General features: G+C 50.5%; 1 protein-coding gene across 2 annotated transcripts in view; it reads left to right on the forward strand.

The window, feature by feature from the left end:
- Positions 1–24,780, forward strand: part of LOC147729785 (septin-4-like) — a 320,572-nt gene that overhangs the window by 134,084 nt on the left and 161,708 nt on the right. For both annotated transcript variants that reach the window (XM_086954688.1, XM_086954689.1), the window contains one exon: positions 24,213–24,557. In XM_086954688.1, the coding sequence (XP_086810814.1) occupies positions 24,213–24,557 (345 nt within the window). The remainder of the gene's footprint in view (positions 1–24,212; positions 24,558–24,780) is intronic.

The following is a 24,780-nucleotide window of genomic DNA, read 5'->3' on the forward strand; positions in this document are numbered from 1 at the left end:
ATCTTCTAACTGCACCATTGAAGATGAAATAAAAAATCCCAGAAAGCCTGGGGGACAGCTAAAGGTGCCCTCTCATAGCCCTTGGCGCGGGCACCGATTCATTGTGCTTGTAGAGCTCCCAAATTGTCCAGTATATCTCACACATGTTATGCCCTCACAGGAAGTGATGTCATACAACCCTGGCATCAATGGCATCACTAAAAGCGACAGCAAAGATATGTTGTAAATTGGTCAATAGAATTGTAAAAGTAAAACAAAAATTGATACATGCACTGAAGATATAGCTCAGAAAATATATCCTCCCAGGGAGGAATAGCAAATTTTGATTTGTGCTGATCGGCTGCTCAAGTCACAAGAGGGGGCTGCTGGAGGGCTCCCCACTTGGACACCCTGTGCTCTCTTCCACACATATGAGAGATGCCTCTCAATGGCAGGGTCCAGCCCCACTCACTAGGGGCGAGATAAAGTTGTGCGCGAGTGAGACCTCAATCTGGCTGCCTTTGTGTCAGGCTCAGCTGGCGTGGATGTGTGGAATGTCCGCTGCATTTGTGAACTTGAAACTTGCCACTTTCAGAGACCAAAGAGGCCAGCACATTTGGAAATGGAGCTATTGTCCAATTCCCACCTTTGGGCAGGCTTGGATCTCCTCGCTAGTAACATCTGACCCAGGGCACAAGCCTTAAACAAGCATTTACAATGCAATGGTCTCGGCATTATTAAAGGTAGAGCTATTGGCATTGCTCATGATTTTTTATTTTTTTTAAATCAGAAATAAATGGCACTGTCATTTACATTGCCAATAGCTGGTTTACAAAGCGCCAATGAACATTCGAATGGAGACACACAAAAATGTTAATTTGAATTTTGCAGAAATGTTCACTTAATTGTGCAGTATTGTATGTGGTCCTGTGGTTGAAAAATTAAAGCCCGAGAAAGAGTAAGACGGCGCCCAAAATCCCGGAAATTGACCGCCAAACTCTATAGGCTTTGCTCAGGTTCCGGTGCGCCTAGAAGGGGCCCAAAGGGGCAGTAGCGCTGCTCACACGAGAAAGGAGAACTGTCCCTTGATTCTCATGGGTAGTGTCTGGTGGTGAGGGTAGCGATTAGACTTCGTGCCCATGTGATTGTTTACTTCCAACTAAATGAACGGGACCCTGTGTCGTCGAGGAGGGGAGATGCGTCACTGTGACCATTCGATACTTGGCTTCTTTCTGCAGCTTTCGCTTTTGGTGATGGGGCGAGAGCTGGTCTCCATATCAAAGGAAGCCATAGCACAAACCTCAGAGAGCCCCTTTATTCGTAAGATCGATCAGCACTCGCTCACCCGCACCTCTCTATAATTAATCACTTCTAGAATACGGCAAATCGGGATCGACGCCCATTCAAATATTGGCCTCCAGTTCACATTTCTAAGAGACAAGTGCGGCCCACGAAGCTCACCTAGTAGGCGGCGGCTTCTATAATGAACACAGAGTGATATGCCTATTGCCAAGGAACGATATAGATGTGACGGGGGTGGGGGTCCGGCGGGAGTGGAGGATTCTGGGATGAGTTTTACACTAGTCTATAATTAACACACGAGGTGAGCAGTGAGGGGGCGGCAGTCTGGGGAAAATTGCACGTATTGTATGTGGTCCTGTGGTTGAAAAATTAAAGCCCGAGAAAGAGGAAGACGGCGCCCAAAATCCCGGAAATTGACCGCCAAACTCTATAGGCTTTGCTCAGGTTCCGGTGCGCCTAGAAGGGGCCCAAAGGGGCAGTAGCGCTGCTCACACGAGAAAGGAGAACTGTCCCTTGATTCTCATGGGTAGTGTCTGGTGGTGAGGGTAGCGATTAGACTTCGTGCCCATGTGATTGTTTACTTCCAACTAAATGAACGGGACCCTGTGTCGTCGAGGAGGGGAGATGCGTCACTGTGACCATTCGATACTTGGCTTCTTTCTGCAGCTTTCGCTTTTGGTGATGGGGCGAGAGCTGGTCTCCATATCAAAGGAAGCCATAGCACAAACCTCAGAGAGCCCCTTTATTCGTAAGATCAATCAGCACTCGCTCACCCGCACCTCTCTATAATTAATCACTTCTAGAATACGGCAAATCGGGATCGACGCCCATTCAAATATTGGCCTCCAGTTCACATTTCTAAGAGACAAGTGCGGCCCACGAAGCTCACCTAGTAGGCGGCGGCTTCTATAATGAACACAGAGTGATATGCCTATTGCCAAGGAACGAGATATTTGTGACGGGGGTGGGGGTCCGGCGGGAGTGGAGGATTCTGGGATGAGTTTTACACTAGTCTATAATTAACACACGAGGTGAGCAGTGAGGGGGCGGCAGTCTGGGGAAAATTGCACGATAAAATAGAGACCGAAGGAAACAGACAGCCCAGCAGTGAGAGAGGGGGCGAAAGCAGGAGTGTGAAGCGGAGCCGGAGGAAGGCAATAAACTGCATAAAGCCGAGCAAGGAGGCGGGAAAACAGCAGAAATAGGGGGGAGGGGGGAGTCCGAGAGAGGAGGACACGGCGGAGGACGGGAGTTCAGGAGGAAAGGTGGAGGGAGAGTAAACAAGTAACAGGGGAAAGAGTAGCGCCTCCGCCTCTAGGGATACATACTTGTGCGAGCTAGGCGCAGGACACCACCACCCACAAAAAATACATTTGAAAAGAAAGGAAAAAGCTTACCTGACTGCCCGTGTCCGCGTCAGAGCTGAGGAAGGGCTCTAGAGTGGGTGGAAAGCGGCAGCATCACCGTACTCGGCGCAGGCTAGGCAGCAATGGCGGCCACAAAGCACCTAGTAGGCGGCGGCTTCTATAATGAACACAGAGTGATATGCCTATTGCCAAGAAACGAGATAGATGTGACGGGGGTGGGGGTCCGGCGGGAGTGGAGGATTCTGGGATGAGTTTTACACTAGTCTATAATTAACACATGAGGTGAGCAGTGAGGGGGCGGCAGTCTGGGGAAAATTGCACGATAAAATAGAGACCGAAGGAAACAGACAGCCTAGCAGTGAGAGAGGGGGCGAAAGCAGGAGTGGGAAGCGGAGCCGGAGGAAGGCAATAAACTGCATAAAGCCGAGCAAGGAGGCGGGAAAACAGCAGAAATAGATAACTGAGAATCGGGATGGGAGAGAATCGCGGGGGGGGTACGGGACGGGAGAGACTCGCGGGGGGGGGGGGAGAGACTCGCGGGGGGGGGGGGAGAGACTCGCGGGGGGGGAGACTCGGGGGGGGGGGAGAGAGCCTCGGGGGACGGGAGAGCCTTGGGGGACGAGGCACGGGGGACGGGAGAGCCTCGGGGGACGGGAGAGCCTCGGGGGACGGGAGAGCCTCGGGGGACGGGAGAGCCTCGGGGGACGGGAAAAATAAACGGCAAAAACAAAACATGGAAAGAAGAATAAAACTGCAAAAACAAAACGGCGGCCACAACGACTTTCGGATTCGGGGCGGGAACGAGGACAGCGGGAGCATGCGACCTACCTCATGTACAACAAACAGCTTAATGGCGGCCGGCGCTCCGGGAATTTTTCGGAATTGGGGGCGTGGTTTAGATGTTCTGAGTGACGGACAACGTCACTGTCTAAAGAACATCAAAAATGACGCCCCCAAATCCGAAAAGGACGGGGCTACATTGGAGTGACTGATCTCTCCTCCAATGGCTGGCCTCCGTTTAGGAAGCCAGCCAATGAAGGAGAGATGGGGCACGGAGGAGGGACCTTCGGCGCTACTCAGACTCATTAAATCTCCGGCCTAAGACTGCGCAAGCGCAGCCTTTTAGGCCTTCGACCTAAAAAAGAAGTGGTGAGACTAACCAGGTTAGGCAGTATGCAAGTGAAATCATGACACATGCCATCACAGCGCATGAGGTTTCGATGCGTGACATTGCATGTGACATCACAGGAAGTGACATCACAAGAAGTGACGTCAGATATTAGGACCCAACACATCTGTTTATCAGGTACATCATGTGTACATTTAAGCATATAATGAGATTTAACAAATTCGAATTGGCGTTGGGGTTGTGCCAAAAAAATGGCACAATCCCAACGCAAAATTTGGGCCTCCACGAATACATTTTATTTTTTTAACACTGCCACAAAGAAATTGGCAACAAGGAGAAACATGGTTGTAGATCTGTTATGCCTAATTGGTTGCAAAGTCTACATTTTAAAACATTTGATTGGATTAAGGCATCTGCTGTGAAGGTGTACAGTAAATCTCAGGGAATAGTAATAATGGTGAGATATCTCTGGTGGTTAATGCACTTCCTGGGGAGATCTCTGTTTTGAAAGTCCCAGATTTGAAACTAAGTAGTAGAGAAGGTAAATGTGTTGCCGACAAAGCACAACATCTAACAAGCAGATGACAGATTTTTATTTTATGTAGGTAGTAAAGTGGGTTGCTGCTTTTAACACAGAGATCCTTTTGTTACCTGCAGTTCATAAACTGTAATCCTTCTCAAAGACCATAGTGAGGTATGAAGGACATGTGACTCCTAAACCTTGTAACCCTCACTGTACATTGATTTACACATGTACATGATTTACTGTCAATGTCTAATGTGTATGTTACATAAAGAGCTCGACACTCTGCATTGGGTTGCATAGCGCTATAAAAGAAATAAAATAGTGCTATTGAAATTGTTTTTTGTGTAAATACTGGGACAGACCAGCACACCTGATATTCTTACAGTGCATGCGCCTATTATATACAAGGACTAAAGAGCTGCCTCTCTTTTACCTGTGAAGAGATAACAAGCTTTGTGCCTTTGTTTCCCCCTTCATGGCATTTACATATAAGCGTGAGGTTCCAGGGCGCCTCCAGTCAGGATATTCAAACAAAAGGAGGTCTGAGAGCCCATTAACTTCGGCCCAGCTCGAGGTGAAAAAAAGCCCCCTCGCTGCGCTGTTGAATGTGTGCCGGTGTCTGAAAATTACACCGGGACAAGTTCATCATATTTCTGTGGGGCCCAGCTTCTTGGCAGAGGGGACGGCATCCACCCTGTGAAAAGGGTGGGTGGACGCTGTGTAACTGCGTGTACCCCGGACTTGTGCCCTGATCTGACCCATTATTTGGTGCAGTCACTTCCACTGAACTTCGTTTCTCCGATTTTGCAGCCTAAATACAGCCAATTCAGAATTTTCATAATAGCTACAATTTCCTGAGTTCCTGGTTGTCGTACAGAGATGGCAGCATCAGTATGAGTCTTCGTGCTGTGCAATGTTTGTTTTGTCCTCTCTTTCCAACAAGTCCCATCCTTCTGAGTGGAATACCTGCTCTGGTATTCTATGCTTGTCCCTGGTTGCCATCCTTGTGAGGGGAACACCCACTCTGGTATTCTCTGCTTGGCCTGGTTGCCATTCTTGTGAGGGGATCACCCGCTCTGGTATTCTATGCTTGGCCTGTTGCCATTCTTGTGAGGGGATTTATATAGCATGAACTTGACCCAAAATCAGTTATCAGAGCGCTTTATATGACCACCAGTTGCGTTACATGAGGACACATTAATTTTTGTTAGGCAAGGGGAGATTAAGTGAATTGCCCAGAATCGAAGGATGTTAAGCGTCAATAGTGAGACTCAACACAGGTCTCCAGATTTCAGGTAACCGCCCTAGCGATTAGGCTACATCATATCCTTGTGAGGAGAACACCCCCTCTGGTATTCTATAATTGGGTCTGGTTGTCATCTTTCTGAAGGGGACATCCACTTTGGTATTCCATGCTTTGCCCTGGTTGTCATCCTTGTGAGGGTAACATCCACTCTGGTATGCTGTGTCTGACCCTGAATGCCATCTTTGTGAGGGGAATACCCGCTCTGGTATTCTATGCTTGCTCTGGGGGCCGTCCTTGTGAAGGGTACACCCATTCTGGTATTCTATGCTTGGCCCTGGTTGTCATTCTTGTGAGGGAAACTTCCACTCTGGTATTCTGTCTGACCCTGGGTGCCATTTTTATGAGGGTAACACCCATTCTGGTTTTCTATGCTTTTATTTATTTGCGGTATTTATAGAGTGCAACACTCATCCCAAGGGATATCACGGCGCTATATACCAGAAAGGACTACTGATGGCGTATGCTCATAGATTACAATTTAGGGAAGAGGTGTGTTTTCAGTTTTTTTCGAAACTGAAGGTAATTTGTGGTATGTCTCAGGTCAGTAGGCAGGTCATTCCACCTTTTTGCTGCAAGGTAAGAAAAGGAACGACTGCCTGTCCTGACTTTGTAGATGCGTTTGGTTTTGGCCAGAGCTGATTGACATGAACGAAGGTTCCTATTGGGAACATAAAAATCGATCTTCCCTTGAAGAATTGTGGGGCCAGTTTTATGTAACGCCCTGTGGGCATGGCTAAGCAGTTTGAAGGCAGCCCTCTGGCGCATCGGGAGCCAATGGAGTTTCTTTAAGCACTCCGATGCCGAGTCTCGTTTGCCTTTATTGCAAATGAGTTTGGCCGCCACGTTTTGCAAAATCTGTAGGCAGGAAAATAACTTTGTTCATCCCTTCAAATAGTGCATTGCCATAGTCGAGGCGACTGACCAGTAGGGCTTGTGTGACTGAGTGTCTACAGTCCAGGGGTATTCAGGGAAATATCCTGGCAAGAAGTTTTAGTATGGCAAAGCCTTTGCCACAAAGGGATCGGATGTGATCCTTCATGGATAGGGCATCATCCATGATGATTCCCAAGTTCCTGGCATGTTGCTTAGGAGTGGGGGCCAGTTCCAAAGAAGGTGGCCACCATGTGGCGTCCCACACGCGTTTGGCTCCACCGAACAGATTAATCTCCGATTTGCCTGCATTCAACTTTATGTTGTGCATCCATTGGGCCATTTCGGAAAGGCAGTCATGTAGCCTGGTTTTGGTTATCTCAGGCCCTTCGTCCATAGCCACCATCAGCTGCGTATCATCCGCGTAAGAGCAGATGCCAATGCCCCACTTCCTTCCAATGTCCTCAAGAGATGAAATATAGACATTGAAAAGGGTGGGGCTCAGTGAGGCGCCCTGGGGGACCCCGCAGCTGATGGGGTTGGGCCTTGAGTGGAACTGACCCATATGAACTGCCTGGGTGCGATTACTCAGAAAGCAGTGTATCCAGTTCAATGCTGTATATTGGACTCCCTTGCTCCGGAGTGTGTTCAGCAGACAGTTGTGGGATACCGTGTCAAACGCCGCTGACAGGTCAAGCAGTATCAGTGCCACCGGTCCACCTTGATCGGTGGAGGATCTGATACTGTCCGACACTGCCAGCAACGTTGCCTCGGTGCTGTTATTGGCTCTAAAACCAGTCTGGGAGGGATCCAGAAGGGAGTTGTTTTCTAAGTACCTAGTCAGCTATACATTGACCAGTTTCTCCAGGGATTTAGAGAGGTAAGGGAGCTGGGAAATGGGTCTATAGTTCTCTGGATTGAGAATGTCAGATCCCGCTTTCTTCAGAAGGGGGGTCACGAAAGCGTGCTTCCAGGCATCAGGAAAGGTGGCAGTGACTAACGATTTGTTAAAAGGTTGAGTGATTAGGGGACAGAGCGTGGTTTTCTATGCTTTGCGCCGGTTTCCATCTTTGTGAGGGGAACAGTATTCTATGCTGGGCTCTGGTTGCCATCTTTGTGATGGGAACACCTGCTCTGGTTTTCTAAGCGAACATCCACTCTGGTATTCTGTGCTTGGCCCCGGTTTCCGTCTTTGTGAGGGGAACACTAGCTCTTGTATTCTATTCTTGGCCCTTGTTGCCATCCTTGTGAGGAGAACACTCGCTCTGGTATTCTATGTGTAGCCCTGGTTGCCATCTTTGTGGGGGGAACACCAATCCTGGTATTCAAGGGGATCATTTACTCTGGTATTCCATGCTTGTTCCTGGTTGCCATCCTTGTGAGAAGAACACCCGCTTGTGTATGCCATGCTTGGCCCTGGTTGCTATCCGTGGGAGGGGAACACTCGCTCTGGTGGTTCTATGATTAGCCCTGGTTGCCATCCTTGTGAGGAGAACACTCGCTCTGGTATTCTATGCTTAGCCCTGGTTGCCATCTTTGTGAGGGGAACACCAATTCTGGTATTCAAGGGCCTCATCTAATTTGGTATTCTATGCTTGTCCCTGGTTGCTATCCTTGTGAGGGGAACACCCGCTCGGGTATGCCATGCTTGGCTCTGGTTGCCATCTTTGTGATGGGAACATCCCCTCTGGGATTCTGTGTCTGACCCCGTGTGCCATCTTTGTGAGGGTAACACCCGCTTTAGTATTCTATGCTTGGACCAGGTTGCCATCTTGTTGAGGGGAAAATCCACTCTGGTATTCTGTGTCTGACCCTGGGTGCCATCTATGTGCGGGGAACACCCACTCTAGTATTCTATGCTTGTCCCTGGTTGCCATCCGTGTGAGGGGAAGACCCACTCTGATATTCTATGCTTGGACCAGGTTGCCATCTTTGTGAGGGGAAAATCCACTCTGGTATTCTGTGCCTGACCCTGGGTGCCATCTATGTAAGGGGGAATATCCACTCTAGTATTCTATGCTTGTCCCTGGTTGCCATTCTTGTGAGGGGAACACCCGCTCGGGTAAGCTATGCTTGGCCCTGGTTGCCATCCTTGTGAGGGGAACACCCACTCTGGTATTCTATGCTTGGACCAGGTTGCCATCTTTGTGTGGGGAAAATCTACTCTGGTATTCTGTGTCTGGCCCTAGGTGCCATCTATGTGCAGGAAACATCTACTATGATATTTTATGGTTGTCCCTGGTTGCCATCCTTGTGAGGGGAACACCCGCTCTGGTATGTTTTGCTTGGCCTGGTTGCCATGTTTATGAGGGGAACACCTGCTCTGATATTCTGTGTCTGACCCTGGGTGCCATCTTTGTGAGGTGAACACCACCTCTGGTATTATAGGGGGCCATCTACTCTGGTATTCTATGCTTGTCCCTGGTTGCTATCCTTGCGAGGGGAATACCCACTCTGGTATTCTATACTACCGACCACGTTGCCATCTTTGTGAGGAGAACACCCTCTCTGGTATTCTATGCTTAGCCCTGGTTGTCATCCTTGTGAGGGGAACACTCGCTCTGGTATTCTATGCTTAGCCCTGGTTGCCATCCTTGTGAGGGGAACACCCGCTCAGGTATTCTATGGGATCATCTACTCTGGTATTCTATGCTTGTCCCTGGCTGCCATCCTGTGAGGGGAACACCCGCTCTGGTATGCTATGCTTGGCCCTGGCTGCCATCTTTGTGAGGGGAACACCCACTCTGGTATTCTATGCTTGGCCCTGGTTGGCATCCGTGGGAGGGGAACGCTCGCTCTGGTGGTTCTATGCTTAGCCCTGGTTGCCATCCATGGTAGGGGAACAGCCACTCTGGTATTCTATGCTTAGCCCTGGTTGCTATCCTTGTGAGGGGAACACCCGCTCTGGTACTCTATGGGATCATCTACTCTGGTATTCTATGCTTGTCCCTGGTTGCCATCCTGTGAGTGGAACACTCGCTCTGGTATTCTAGGCTAAGTCCTGGTTGCCATCTTTGTGAGGGGAACACCCACTCTGGTATTCTATGCTTGGCCCTGGTTGGCATCCGTGGGAGGGGAACGCTCGCTCTGGTGGTTCTATGCTTAGCCCTGTTTGCTATCCATGTGAGGGGAACACTCGCTCTGGTATTCTAGGCTAAGTCCTGGTTGCCATCCTTGGTAGGGGAACACCCGCTCTTGTACTCTATGCTTGGCCCTGGTTTCCATCCTTGTGAGGGGAACACCCACTCTGGTATTCTATGCTTGGACCAGGTTGCCATCTTTGTGTGGGGAAAATCTACTCTGGTATTCTGTGTCTGACCCTAGGTGCCATCTATGTGCAGGAAACATCTACTATGATATTTTATGGTTGTCCCTGGTTGCCATCCTTGTGAGGGGAACACCCGCTCTGGTATGTTTTGCTTGGCCTGGTTGCCATGTTTATGAGGGGAACACCTGCTCTGATATTCTGTGTCTGACCCTGGGTGCCATCTTTGTGAGGTGAACACCACCTCTGGTATTATAGGGGGCCATCTACTCTAGTATTCTATGCTTGTCCCTGGTTGCTATCCTTGCGAGGGGAACACTCGCTCTGGTATTTAGGCTAAGTCCTGGTTGCCATCCTTGGTAGGGGAACACCCGCTCTGGTACTCTATGCTTGGCCCTGGTTTCCATCCTTGTGAGGGGAACACCCACTCTGGTATTCTATGCTTGGACCAGGTTGCCATCTTTGTGAAGGGAAAATCCACTCTGGGATTCTGTGTCTGACCCTGGGTGCCATCTATGTGTGAAGAACATCCACTCTAGTATTCTATGCTTGTCCCTTGTTGCCATTCTTGTGAGGGGAACACCTGCTCGGGTAATCTATGCTTGGCCCTGGTTGCCATCCTTGTGAGGGGAACACTCACTCTGGTATTTTACGCTTGGACCAGGTTGCCATCTTTGTGTGGGGAAAATCTACTCTGGTATTCTGTGTCTGACCCTAGGTGCCATATGTGTGCAGGGAACATCTACTCTGGTATTTTATGGTTTTCTCTGGTTGCCATCCTTGTGAGGGGAACACCCGCTCTGGTAGGTTTTGCTTGGACCTGGTTGCCATGTTTGTGAGGGGAACACCCAATCTGCTATTCTATGCTTGGCCCTGGTTGGCATCCGTGGGAGGGGAACACTCACTCTGGTGGTTCTATGCTTAGCCCTGGTTGCCATCCATGTGAGGGGAATACTCGCTCTGGTATTCTATGCTAAGTCCTGGTTGCCATTCTTGGTAGGAGAACACCCGCTCTGGTATTCTATGCTTGGCCCTGGTTTCCATCCTTGTGAGGGGAACACCCACTCTGGTATTCTATGCTTGGACCAGGTTGCCATTCTTGTGAGGGGAACACCTGCTCGGGTAAGCTATGCTTGGCCCTGGTTGCCATCCTTGTGTGGGGAAAATCTACTCTGGTATTCTGTGTCTGACCCTAGGTGCCATCTATGTGCAGGGAACATCTACTCTGGTATTTTATGGTTTTCTCTGGTTGCCATCTTGTGACAGAAACACCCACTCTGGCAGGTTTTGCTTGGACCTGGTTGCCATGTTTGTGAGGGGAACACCTGCTCTGGTATTCTGTGTCTGACCCTGGGTGCCATCTTTGTGAGGGGAACACCACCTCTGGTATTATAGGGTGCCATCTACTCTGGTATTCTATGCTTGTCCCTGGTTGCTATCCTTGCGAGGGGAACACTCGCTCTGGTATGCTATGCTTGGCCCTGGTTGCCATCTTTGTGAAGGGAACACCCACTCTGGTATTCTATGATTAGCCCTGGTTGCCATCCATGTGTGGGGGACACTCGCTCTGGTATTCTATGCTAAGTCCTGGTTGCATCCTTGGTAGGGGAACACCCGCTCGGGTGAGCTATGCTTAGCCCTGTTTGCCATTCTTGTGAGGGGAGCACCCGCTCGGGTGAGCTATTCTTGGATCAGGTTGCCATCTTTGTGATGGGAACACCCCTCTCTGGTGTTCTGTGTCTGACCCTGGGTTCCATCTTTGTGAGTGAGGGGAACACCAATTCTGGTATTCTAGGGGATCCTCTACTATGGTATTCTATGCTTGTCCCTGGTTGCCATCCTCGTGAGGGGAACACCCGCTCGGGTATGCTATGCCTGGCCCTCGTTGCCATCGTTGTGAGCACAAAGCAGAGCCAGGAACAAATCGTAACTCAAAGGTCTGCTTGAAGGTAAGAAAGGAGAATGCGATATATGTTAGAATCGTATTTCAGAAAGTGTCTTAAAAGGGCAGAGCACTATCTGGTCATCGAGAACAGCCGGTTTAGGAAGCAGCAGCTGCGACGAAAAGACCCAACGTGATTAACCCCTCCCCTGATGAAGATGACGGAACCGCTCCGTCATCAGCTACGGTTGGGCTGTGCTGATGACGGAGCAGTTCCGTCATGGCCCGGCCGCCGCGCCTGCGCGGCGCGTTCTATTAGGCGGGCGGGGCCATGACGGAATCGCTCCGTCACGAGCACAGCTCAACCGCGGCTGGTGAAGGAGCGGTTCTGTCACCAGCATGCGGCCGCCCCGCCCCGTTAGCGCTGCGGCGGAATAGGCGCCGCAGCGAAAGGGTTAAGGCATCTGGAATATTATGATCAGCACATTGAGGTCTCTCACCTGGCCACTGTAGGAGAGTAGGGTCTGCAATCCTATGATCACCCAGATTTTTCGCTTTTGTTTCACTGGTTTACGACTTTCTCTGGCTGTGGGCCTGCCAATCAGACCCACAGCCTGGCTGTTCTCTTTCTAAATTACGAGATGTACCCTAGGTGCATTTACCAATTGGTACTCGGCCACCTTATCAGACCCTGTAACTCAGGGCATAGGTGTACCCAGGGCCGCCAGGGGCTGCAGCATGTATTATGCCACCCCTGGCTGGCCTCCTAAATTTGACACAACTGGCTGCACGACAGCTGGGGCGAAGTCGTGTAATCACCCTTCGCTTTAGGTATAGTAGTTCTATATCTAACCATACAATGGACACCCGAGTTCCTATCAGTCACTCCTATGGCAGGCCTTAACTATCCTGAAGGCAGAGTGCGTGGGCTCGTGTGAGCTACGTTCAGGCCCGAGCCGAGCCGGTTGCAGCTTGCGGAATCAAGACCCAATGGCTGTTCCATGATAACGCGTACCATATCGGTAACTCCGGTGTCGCGTTATCAAGGCATGTCGAGTAAGGTGTCATACGAATCGGGATGCTGCCCTCTCACCAACTCTGGCGACGAGGTTAGCATTCCGCCCTTCTAGAGGGACACGACATGTACGTAACTGTGAACCCCGGTTAAAGTTAACTAAAGCCTCAGCTTCACAAAATGGATGCTGCCACCACAGACACGAGTCTGACCTCCTGCTGCTGGGAGTCCTTCCAGCGAGGAGCGCTTGGACAAAGGGTTTCCTGTCGAGGGCGGTGTTCGCACTGTCCCAGACAGGGTTTGTGTATTCTGGGTAGGTAGGGCTTTTGCGAGAAGGTGACTGCGGAGTGGCACCCCGGTGCTCACTACGCATCTGCCGGTCAGAACCAGTTCCAGGGGCGCCAGCCCTGGCATGGGGAAAGTCCGGCAGGGGAGAGGGGTGTAACTACCCCCCTTCCTGGTCCCACCCTTAGGGCAGGACCTAGTCATGTACCCACCCCTTTCGTTAGGATAAAGGCCGGAGCGGGGACCCTTCCAAATTAGATCATCTTTGAATCAAGAACTACTTTCTACGAAAGGACATTCGAGACTCTTCTCAAGATTTCTCCCTTGTGACTAAGGAGTAGTCACCCTGCATCAGCGGGCACCATCTAAGAACTCTGCGGTTTGCTGTAAGTCCTTCCTCAAGGAATCCGACTGCCCAGCTCGACGAGAACCGGCTTCCCTGGCACCTCCGACCTCTACCCACGTCATCAGCTCAGCTGTGATCTGTGGGTGCGACGAGACCTCGAGGGACCGGCCATCATCAGAACCTGCACGCTCTTAACCAGCACGACCATCGAAGCAATTCTCTGGTGAGTGCTCTGGGGTCCGAGAAGCCCCGACCCTGAGCAGCTCCAGCACCGAAGTGCAGTCTCCCAGCATCTCCACGATCTGCGTGGGGCCCTTCTGCTCGCTGCTCAGCACGTTGTCTGGTCACTAGCCGCTGGCTTGTGCCCTTCTGTGACGACACCCGACAATCAACACTGCTGGTCTGGTTGCTCCAGACTGCCCCTTGCTTCCATCTTTGCGAGAAGCACCCCGGACCCTCCTGGTCCACTCAAGACGCCATCTTAGGCCCACCACGTGGCCCTGAGATCTGCCAAGGCTTGTTGCCCCATCCTGGGCCCAGCGACGCCGACAGCATCATCCTTCGTGGGACAGCTCGCACCTCCACCGTGGTCGCCGACAACGCCTCCTGGTCCGTGAGACTGCAGAGCCTAGCGTCGCCCACTCACCTGGTCGAGGTGACGGCCAACCGGTGCCCTCCTGGTACCCTCTGACTACTGGCTAGTAGTACGAACTTGGTCCCCTCTGCTTTCAGGTATCATCAATCTCTGATCCAGGCTTGGATCTCTACGAACTATTCATCACTGGTCGCCGGCCAGCAACTCCTTTTCTTCCGGCTCCTGGCTCGTCAGCGAAGACCCCGACGCCTGTAAGACTTGTGCAGCCGCAGCCCTCGTGGCTAGGTAACTCGGCATTTCGGTGCCTGCATAGCCTCTTTACTCTAGGGTCCCGAGTCCCTCGCTTCCGACTTGCCTTATCGGGTCCGCCCGAGACCTTAAACTTTCCGTGTCCTCGGACACTTGTTTTAATTGTGCACTTGAAGTATTTTCATAAGAGATTTGGTTTGTGCTTAGTACCCTGTCCTCATAAAGAGTACAGGGCTGTTGTGAATCTTAATAAATATCCTGTTTATTTTCATAACACTTGTGTGGTGTCCTTTCACTTGGTGTTCAAGGGGTACATGTGTGGTAAACAGCTGGCTTAACACGCCCTCTCGAGTCTTTAGCCTGAGACTGCTCGTATCCACGCTACTAGGATAGCTGGTCTTTAGGTTGACTTACAACCAATCATCATAAGGGTCGTTTGGAACGATACATAGCGGTCGCTAGAATAGCGAACGCTGCATATCGGGCCAACTTCTCACATTGGTGAGCAGCGGTTGGGATTTGAGCTTGCTGTTGTTTTACCACACGTATCCTAAGAATATCTTGTTGAAAGATCACATAAGTACTGTTAGTACATATAACTAAAGCTTAGAATACTCTGAGTTCTACTGAACCAGCTGTTGCAGCTCCTCAAGGCTTAGCACACCTTGGCTGCAACTCTTAGCGAGGGAACAGTAGGTAAACACATAGTGTAGGTAGGTGCATCACTTACACCACACTAGAAACAGTATGTCGGACAAAGGAGGAAACTCTGAGTCTCCCCTTGTGTCAGTTGACCCTCCACAGGTCATCCCTTCGAGATATACTGTGCTGAGCTTCAAGGAGTTAAGACAAGTGTGTCACTCCAGGAAGATCAAGCAGGGGTCTAACCCCACCACGTCCTTTCTGATTGGTCTCTTGGAGACTTATGATGCCAGAAAAGCTGAGACCCTTCCCAGCTCTTCTAATCCAGAAGGAGACATGCCTCCCCTCGAGGGAACCAGAGGCGATCCTGACCTCATCCACCTCTCCACGGAGACTGACGAGTTAGAGGACGATGAGAATGAGGATCCCTCTGGGGATGAGGCAGATAAGGGACAGGTAGAAGTCGGAAGACTAAGCAGGTCCAACTTAAGCAAACATGACAGTGGTACTGGGGGACTCCTGGGGCCACTATCAGGTCAGCTTAACATTGGGAATGGACGAGCCAGATCTCTGTCAAGAGACTCTGGCAGATCCCTTCAAACCAATGGCTCTCACAACTCTTCGCAAAGAGGGATGACGTCCCCTCAGCGGAGAGTGTACGAAGCTAAGGAAAGGGCAGCTAATCTGAGGATCGAAAGGGAAGAACTTGCCCTGGCCAAAGAAAGGCTTGCCTTTGCGAGAGAGCAACAGTTAAGTGGGGTGGTCCCCACTGGTGGCAGCAATGTACCTAGCAATAGGGAAAGGAGTTTTGATACGAAACACCTTGGTAAGATAGTGCCCCCCTTTAAGCAAGGGGACGACATCCACAAATGGATTACTGCTTTGGAGAGGGCCTGCACTGTGCAAGGTGTTCCCCAGAGTCAGTGGGCAGCTATCTTGTGGCTCTCCTTTGAAGGTAAAGGAAGAGACAAGCTCCTCACCACAAGGGTGGAGGATGCGAACGATTACCAAATCTTGAAAAATACACTTGCTGAAGGGTTCGGCCTAACCACTGAGCAGTACAGGGTGCTGTTCAGGGATACCCAGAAAACGCAGTCTCAAGATTGGTCTGACTTTGTCGATTGTGCCACTAAGGCTTTTGAGGGCTGGTTGCTGGGCAGTAAGGTTACTGATTACAAAGGATTGTATAATTTGATGATGAGAGAACAAATTTTAAACAATTGTCAGAACCAGTTGTTGCATCAGCATCTTGTCGACTCGGATCTGACCTCTCCCCAAGAATTGGGAAAGAAGGCAGACAGATGGGTTCGTACGAGAGTTAAACAGAACCAGGGCCAGAATCAAGGTGGTCAGAAGAAAGCAGACCAGAAGGGTAAAGATTCTAAGGGGGAACAAAATGACCAGAAGTCTTCGACAGGTCCCCAACAACCCAAAGAGGGTGGGGGTCAGGCTCCCCAAAAGAAGAAAGAAGGCCAATCCAAAAGATGGTGCCAGTACTGTAAAAGTAAATCTCACTGGTTTAGTGAGTGCACCAAGAAAGGAGGAGGGCAGACTCCTGCCACTGCAGCCCCTAAAGCACCTGTGCCCCCTAGTACAGTCAGCAGTGGTAGTGCGCCTCCCAAGGGTTTAGTAGGGTTAACCCTGGGTTCTGAGGGGCGTGACAACTTAGTTGGCACACTCACTCAGGCTGTCCTTGTCAGTACAGGGTACGTGGACGTGTCCCCTGACATAAGTCCCAATACTTTGGGCAAATACCGACAGACGCCTTTCATAAATGGAAAGATGGCTCAGGCCTATAGGGACACTTGTGCCAGCGTCACCATGGTGACGCCTAACTTTGTGGACCCTGGACAGATCATGCCAGGTACAGAATTCCTGGTGACCAATGCAAGCAATGTCACTACCAATCACAGTATGGCAATTGTAGCTTTCTCCTGGGGAGGGGTAACTGGCCAAAAGAAGGTTGTAGTTAGTCCAGACCTCCCAGTGGATTGTTTGTTGGGCAATGATTTGGAGTCATCACAATGGTCAGAAGTGGAGCACCGGACTCACATGGAAATGTTAGGTTTGCCAGCACATGTGTTCGCTGTGACCAGGTCACAGGTCAGGAAATGCCCCGCTGAACAGGTGCTGGATCCTGGAACAATGGACCAGACACCTTCCAAGAAAAAGAGCAGTAGGGTTAAGGCTGCGCCTTCCCCCTTGCCCCAGGTCGTGGATCAAGTCTCAGAGGAGGCTGACCTACAAGAATTGAGGGAAACTGAGCCTAGGGAGTTCGAACTTGATCAAGTTGAATTCTTGGGTTCAGGGGGACCCTCAAGGGAAGACCTGGGGAAGGACCAGTTAGACTGCCCTTCTCTTGAACCCCTCAGACAGCAGGCTGCTGCTGAGGCTGCTGGGAACGCCACAGGTACCCACAAGGTATACTGGGAAGATGGACTCCTGTACACTGAGTCAAGAGACCCCAAGCCTGGCATGACCAGGAGGCTGGTTGTACCCTTGTCTCAGCGAGGTTTCCTACTTACCTTGGCCCACGAGATTCCCTTAGCAGGTCACTTAGGCCAGACGAAGACGTGGGACAGGCTTGTCTCGCACTTTCACTGGCCTCACATGAACGAAGATACCAAGGAGTTTTGCCGCTCCTGTGTCACTTGCCAAGCCAGTGGTAAGTCAGGTGGCACGACAAAGGCCCCCCTTATACCAATGCCTGTGGTGGGGGTGCCCTTTGAACGGGTGGGGATCGACATCGTCGGTCCCATGGAACCGCCAACAGCATCAGGGCACAAGTTTATACTGGTGGTAGTGGATCATGCCACCAGGTATCCTGAAGCTATTCCCCTTAGGACCACTACAGCACCTGTTGTGGCAAGAGCCCTAGTTGGAGTATTCTCCAGAGTGGGCTTCCCTAAGGAGGTCGTCTCCGACAGAGGTGCAAACTTTGTGTCGAGCTACTTAACTGCTATGTGGAAGGAATGTGGTGTCAACTACAAGTTCACTACACCCTATCACCCACAATGCAATGGGCTTGTTGAAAGATTCAACAGGACCCTAAAAGGGATGATTCATGGACTACCGGAAAAGCTTCGGCGTAGATGGGACGTCCTGATCCCCTGCCTCTTGTTCGCCTACAGAGAAGTCCCACAGAAGGGGGTTGGCTACAGCCCTTTTGAACTTTTGGACGGACATCCTGTAAGAGGGCCCCTGTGTTTGGTGAAGGAAGGATGGGAGAGACCTCTCAAAAAGCCGGCAGCCAACATAGTGGACTATGTGCTTGGCCTCCGCTCGCGGATGGCTGAATACATGGAGAAGGCATCTGAAAACCTTAAGGCCAGCCAAGAACTCCAAAAAGCTTGGCATGACCAAAAGGCTGTCTTGACTGTTTATCAGCCCGGACAGAAGGTGTGGGTGTTGGAGCCAGTGGCCCCAGCAGCACTCAAGGACAAATGGTCCGGGCCCTACACCATCCTGGAGAAAAAGGGAGAGGTCACCTACCTGGTCGACCTGGGAACTCCCCGGAGCCCCCACAGGGTGCTTCATGTCAACAGGCTCAAGGCATATGTCGACAGGAAGGACATGAGTTTGCTCATGGCCCTAGATGAGGGACAGGAAGAGGAGAGTGACCCTCTCCCCGACCTGCTCACTCAGAATCCTGACGATGGATCGGTAGATGGTGTTGTCTTTTGTGGCAGCCTCTCCGACCATCAACAGAGCGACTGTAAACAGGTTCTTCAGTCGTTCAGACATATGTTTTCTCTAACACCCAGTCAGACCAATTGGTGCACCCATGAGGTCGACACTGGTGACAGTCTGCCCGTTAAGAGTAAAATCTACCGGCAGCCTGATCACGTTAGAGACTGCATCAAGAATGAAGTGCAGAAAATGTTGGAGCTGGGAGTCATTGAACCCTCGGATAGCCCTTGGGCTAGTCCCGTAGTTCTAGTGCCGAAACCTCACACCCCGGGCGGTAAGAAAGAGATGAGGTTCTGCGTAGACTACAGGGGTCTCAATGCAGTCACTAAGACTGACGCCCACCCAATACCAAGGGCAGACGAGCTTATCGATAGATTGGCTTCGGCCAACTACTTAAGTACGTTTGACCTGACAGCTGGGTATTGGCAAATCAGGTTAGCTGAGGACGCCAAGCCTAAGACCGCATTTTCAACCCCTGGTGGGCATTATCAGTTCGTGGTGATGCCCTTTGGTCTGAAAAATGCACCTGCCACCTTCCAAAGGTTGGTGAATCAAGTCCTTACTGGGCTGGATGACTTCTGTGCGGCGTATCTTGACGATATTGCTGTCTTTAGCTCCACCTGGGAGGATCACCTGGTCCACCTGCGGAAAGTGTTAGAGGCCCTGCAAGCAGCAGGCCTCACTATCAAGGCCACCAAGTGCCAGATAGGGCAGACACAGGTTGTATACCTGGGCCACCTTGTAGGTGGAGGCCAGGTTCAGCCACTGGAGAGCAAGATACAGTCAATCAGGGACTGGGCTCCTCCAACCACCCAGACTCAGGTTCGAGCTTTCTTGGGCCTGACTGGATACTACCGGAAGTTTGTCAGGAACTATGGTTCCATCGTGACACCATTAAACGAACTGACAAGCAAGAAAATGCCAAAAAAGGTTCAGTGGACAGCGAGCTGTCAAAAAGCATTCGATGACCTAAAGCAGGCCATGTGCACGGCGCCTATCCTCAAGAGTCCGGACTACTCCAAGCCATTCATTGTCCAAACAGATGCTTCTGAGTTGGGTGTGGGAGCTGTTCTTTCTCAACTGAATTTTGATGGTCAAGACCAGCCCAATGCTTTCATAAGCAGAAGGCTGACCCCTAGAGAGAAGAATTGGTCAGCTATTGAGAGGGAGGCCTTTGCTGTGGTTTGGGCCCTGAAGAAGCTGAGGCCATACTTGTTTGGCACTCACTTCAAGATTCAGACCGACCATAAGCCCCTCTTGTGGCTAAATCAGATGAAGGGTGAAAACCCCAAACTGCTTAGGTGGTCCATTTCCCTACAGGGGATGGACTTTACAGTGGAACATAGACCTGGTACTGATCATGGCAATGCCGATGGGCTCTCCAGATATTTCCACTTAGAACAAGAAGACTCACCTGGTCAAGGTTAGCTTATTGTTCCGACGTTTGGGGGGGGGTCATGTAGGAGAGTAGGGTCTGCAATCCTATGATCACCCAGATTTTTCGCTTTTGTTTCACTGGTTTACGACTTTCTCTGGCTGTGGGCCTGCCAATCAGACCCACAGCCTGGCTGTTCTCTTTCTAAATTACGAGATGTACCCTAGGTGCATTTACCAATTGGTACTCGGCCACCTTATCAGACCCTGTAACTCAGAGCATAGGTGTACCCAGGGCCGCCAGGGGCTGCAGCATGTATTATGCCACCCCTGGCTGGCCTCCTAAATTTGACACAACTGGCTGCACGACAGCTGGGGCGAAGTCGTGTAATCACCCTTCGCTTTAGGTATAGTAGTTCTATATCTAACCATACAATGGACACCCGAGTTCCTATCAGTCACTCCTATGGCAGGCCTTAACTATCCTGAAGGCAGAGTGCGTGGGCTCGTGTGAGCTAGGTTCAGGCCCGAGCCGAGCCGGTTGCAGCTTGCGGAATCAAGACCCAATGGCTGTTCCATGATAACGCGTACCATATCGGTAACTCCGGTGTCGCGTTATCAAGGCATGTCGAGTAAGGTGTCATACGAATCGGGATGCTGCCCTCTCACCAACTCTGGCGACGAGGTTAGCATTCCGCCCTTCTAGAGGGACACGACATGTACGTAACTGTGAACCCCGGTTAAAGTTAACTAAAGCCTCAGCTCCACAAAATGGATGCTGCCACCACAGACACGAGTCTGACCTCCTGCTGCTGGGAGTCCTTCCAGCGAGGAGCGCTTGGACAAAGGGTTTCCTGTCGAGGGCGGTGTTCGCACCGTCCCAGACAGGGTTTGTGTATTCTGGGTAGGTAGGGCTTTTGCGAGAAGGTGACTGCGGAGTGGCACCCCGGTGCTCACTACGCATCTGCCGGTCAGAACCAGTTCCAGGGGCGCCAGCCCTGGCCTGGGGAAAGTCTGGCAGGGGAGAGCGGTGTAACTACCCCCCTTCCTGGTCCCACCCTTAGGGCAGGACCTAGTCATGTGCCCACCCCTTTCTTTAGGATAAAGGCCGGAGCGGGGACCCTTCCAAATTAGATCATCTTTGAATCAAGAACTACTTTCTACGAAAGGACATTCGAGACTCTTCTCAAGATTTCTCCCTTGTGACTAAGGAGTAGTCACCCTGCATCAGCGGGCACCATCTAAGAACTCTGCGGTTTGCTGTAAGTCCTTCCTCAAGGAATCCGACGGCCCAGCTCGACGAGAACCGGCTTCCCTGGCACCTCCGACCTCTACCCACGTCATCAGCTCAGCTGTGATCTGTGGGTGCGACGAGACCTCGAGGGACCGGCCATCATCAGAACCTGCACGCTCTTAACCAGCACGACCATCGAAGCAATTCTCTGGTGAGTGCTCTGGGGTCCGAGAAGCCCCGACCCTGAGCAGCTCCAGCACCGAAGTGCAGTCTCCCAGCATCTCCACGATCTGCGTGGGGCCCTTCTGCTCGCTGCTCAGCACGTTGTCTGGTCACTAGCCGCTGGCTTGTGCCCTTCTGTGACGACACCCGACAATCAACCCTGCTGGTCTGGTTGCTCCAGACTGGCCCTTGCTTCCATCTTTGCGAGAAGCACCCCGGACCCTCCTGGTCCACTCAAGACGCCATCTTAGGCCCACCACGTGGCCCTGAGATCTGCCAAGGCTTGTTGCCCCATCCTGGGCCCAGCGACGCCGACAGCATCATCCTTCGTGGGACAGCTCGCACCTCCACCGTGGTCGCCGACAACGCCTCCTGGTCCGTGAGACTGCAGAGCCTAGCGTCGCCCACTCACCTGGTCGAGGTGACGGCCAACCGGTGCCCTCCTGGTACCCTCTGACTACTGGCTAGTAGTACAAACTTGGTCCCCTCTGCTTTCAGGTGTCATCAATCTCTGATCCAGGCTTGGATCTCTACGAACTATTCATCACTGGTCGCCGGCCAGCAACTCCTTTTCTTCCGGCTCCTGGCTCGTCAGCGAAGACCCCGACGCCTGTAAGACTTGTGCAGCCGCAGCCCTCGTGGCTAGGTAACTCGGCATTTCGGTGCCTGCATAGCCTCTTTACTCTAGGGTCCCGAGTCCCTCGCTTCCGACTTGCCTTATCGGGTCCGCCCGAGACCTTAAACTTTCCGTGTCCTCGGACACTTGTTTTAATTGTGCACTTGAAGTATTTTCATAAGAGATTTGGTTTGTGCTTAGTACCCTGTCCTCATAAAGAGTACAGGGCTGTTGTGAATCTTAATAAATATCCTGTTTATTTTCATAACACTTGTGTGGTGTCCTTTCACTTGGTGTTCAAGGGGTACATGTGTGGTAAACAGCTGGCTTAACACGCCCTCTCGAGTCTTTAGCCTGAGACTGCTCGTATCCACGCTACTAGGATAGCTGGTCTTTAGGTTGACTTACAACCAATCATCATAAGGGTCGTTTGGAACGATACATAGCGGTCGCTAGAATAGCGAACGCTGCATATCGGGCCAACTTCTCACAGCCACGTTCTAGTGTTCTGCTTGCTTGTAACCCACACTATTCACCCATCCATCACAGGAGTCACCAGTCAGGTGCCCTTGTTAATAAAAGGGGCCGGGCACACGTCCCTGGGCCAGTTACCAGTACAAAAGTCATTGTGTGCCTCTGCTTTCTTTTACAAGTATATGGGTCTAGCGCCAACAACATTAGATCACCCGGGCCAGGGGCCACCACTGTTTCAGCGCTGCAGCCGCTTCGGATCCTGCCCATGGCCGGATGCAAATGATAATTAGCTTCCACATGCTTGGACATTTAGGAAAATACCATCTTCTAATAAAGCAGTCACGTAGGAAGGTTATGAAATTGGCTTATAATATAATTAAGGCTCCCAGTTTTCAGTTTTTACTGATTTTTACAGCCCAATAAAGACAGAAAACAATGTTGTCTGTCAGTATTTATTTTTAAATGTGGAAAATACTCAAAATTGTGCTTATTGTGAGTGACTCTCCATGCTGTCTCTCTTGAATTCCAGGAAAACAGCGGAGCAGACAGTCAGCATGCGGAGTTAAAAAAACAGGTTGAGATTTCCATAAATACAGTCGTGTTAACATGTATTTGTAGCATAACGCTGATTTGATTTTCTTAAAACAAAATAAATATGGATAAATACTAATAAGAAGGCCACAAAAAAAAATATGGATAAATTCCGGTGGAAATGTTCAAAAAATAAATACCATAAAACTGAGAGCCCTAAATATAATGGAGTGTAAGCATTTACGTGTGCGTATATACCTAAATTTACAAAACGCTTTCAGGATAATAATTTTTTGCTGGAACAGACAGCAATATAATGAACTCGACTTTGTTACAGTATGTGCACTGAACAAAAAAATCTCATTAAAAATATGCAGTGTGGAGTGGAGCAGTTCAGGTAACACGTTAGATTGTATGATGCGGAACAATCATGTTGGTAAAGTGCTCACACTTTCGTTTATGCACCAGGATATCGAGGTTAGCCCAAGCTACATAGAATTTAACAGCCAACCTATGTAATTGTGTAAGTAGTGAACGCAAAGGCTAGCGGGTTACCATTACCAATGATATCTTTGAGAAGGATAAAAATAAACATCTATTACTTGACAATAGTGGCAAGAGATTACATTTGAACGTGCATTCTACAAATACCCCTGTTGTATGTATTAAGAGAAAGACAAATGCGGCAGACAACCCAGACTTTATTTATCACATACTGTACAATGAAAAATTGAGCAAAGACCCATGTAATGCTGAATGTCTCCAGAGCCTCTCTGACTCCCCAACAACCTCTCCAGCCTTTAAAAAAAAAAAACCCAATGTTTATTAGCATTTCACAACATACCATTCAACACATCACCGTCTCTCTCGCCTTTGCTGATTCCTGGCAAGTTTCAGTGAACTGAAGCAGGCACATCAATAGGGTGCAGTTTCATTTTCTATAAAATCCTCAATTCTGTCTGCAGCATTCAGTAAATCAATCTAGAGCAGATGCCACCCTGATTTCATGTCTTCACACACGTAGGGACGCTCAACTTCAAGGGTAGAATTACTGCACAGATGTCCTGTGTGAGTACCACATCATGCATGCATCTGAAGCCCCTTTGACCCATGCTCTCTCGTTATGCTGTGAAGACATATGGTGGGTGGTACCTCTTCTTGGCTTGTTATCAGATGGGAAAGGCTTCCTCGAATGCTAACTTATGCCCATTTGCCGCTGTCTTTCTTTTGGTCATGTATCTGCTTGTACACGTGTTGCTTTACGCTTTAAGCCGCCGCCCTCCCTGACTGCCTCCATTTTCCTCTTTGACTAGATAAGCCACTTCTTGACCAATGACGCTGAGGATTCTGAACTGGCCCGGATCATCAGGGATTTACCTCATGAGCCATGCAAGATGCCGGCCATGAAGCAAATGGTGCCGACGGAGCAGGCGGAGTACCAGAGGGAGCCGCGCACCAGGTATCTCGAGCCGGGCACCTTTAGACCTGCTGGTGAACACTTCCCGGGGGATCCAGATAAGCATGGTGAATCTTCAGATGCAGGTCCCCCCCGACAAACTGAGTGGTACCAACAGTCCACGTCGCAGTGTGGACCACCACTTAGCCCCTCCAGGCCCAAAAGCCCTTGGGGCAAGCTGGATCCCTATGAGTCATCAGAGGTAAGACTCCTTCATGGTGTTTCTGTGCTCTCTGTAAAGTATAGATGTCTTGAAAGGTATACTGTCGATGTGTCTGACGGTTAATGGAGTTTCTGCATTAACATTATCTTTTGAAAGTCTTTTAGGCAATACTCTAAGCAGCACAATGGATAAGTTGCTGTTGGCAGTGGCACCTTATTTTAAAACACTATTAAAATGTACCCAGGTTATGTAAGTGTCCCCT

This window comes from Lissotriton vulgaris, chromosome 2_1 (genome assembly GCF_964263255.1).
Source record: "Lissotriton vulgaris chromosome 2_1, aLisVul1.2, whole genome shotgun sequence".
NCBI lineage: Eukaryota > Metazoa > Chordata > Amphibia > Caudata > Salamandridae > Lissotriton > Lissotriton vulgaris.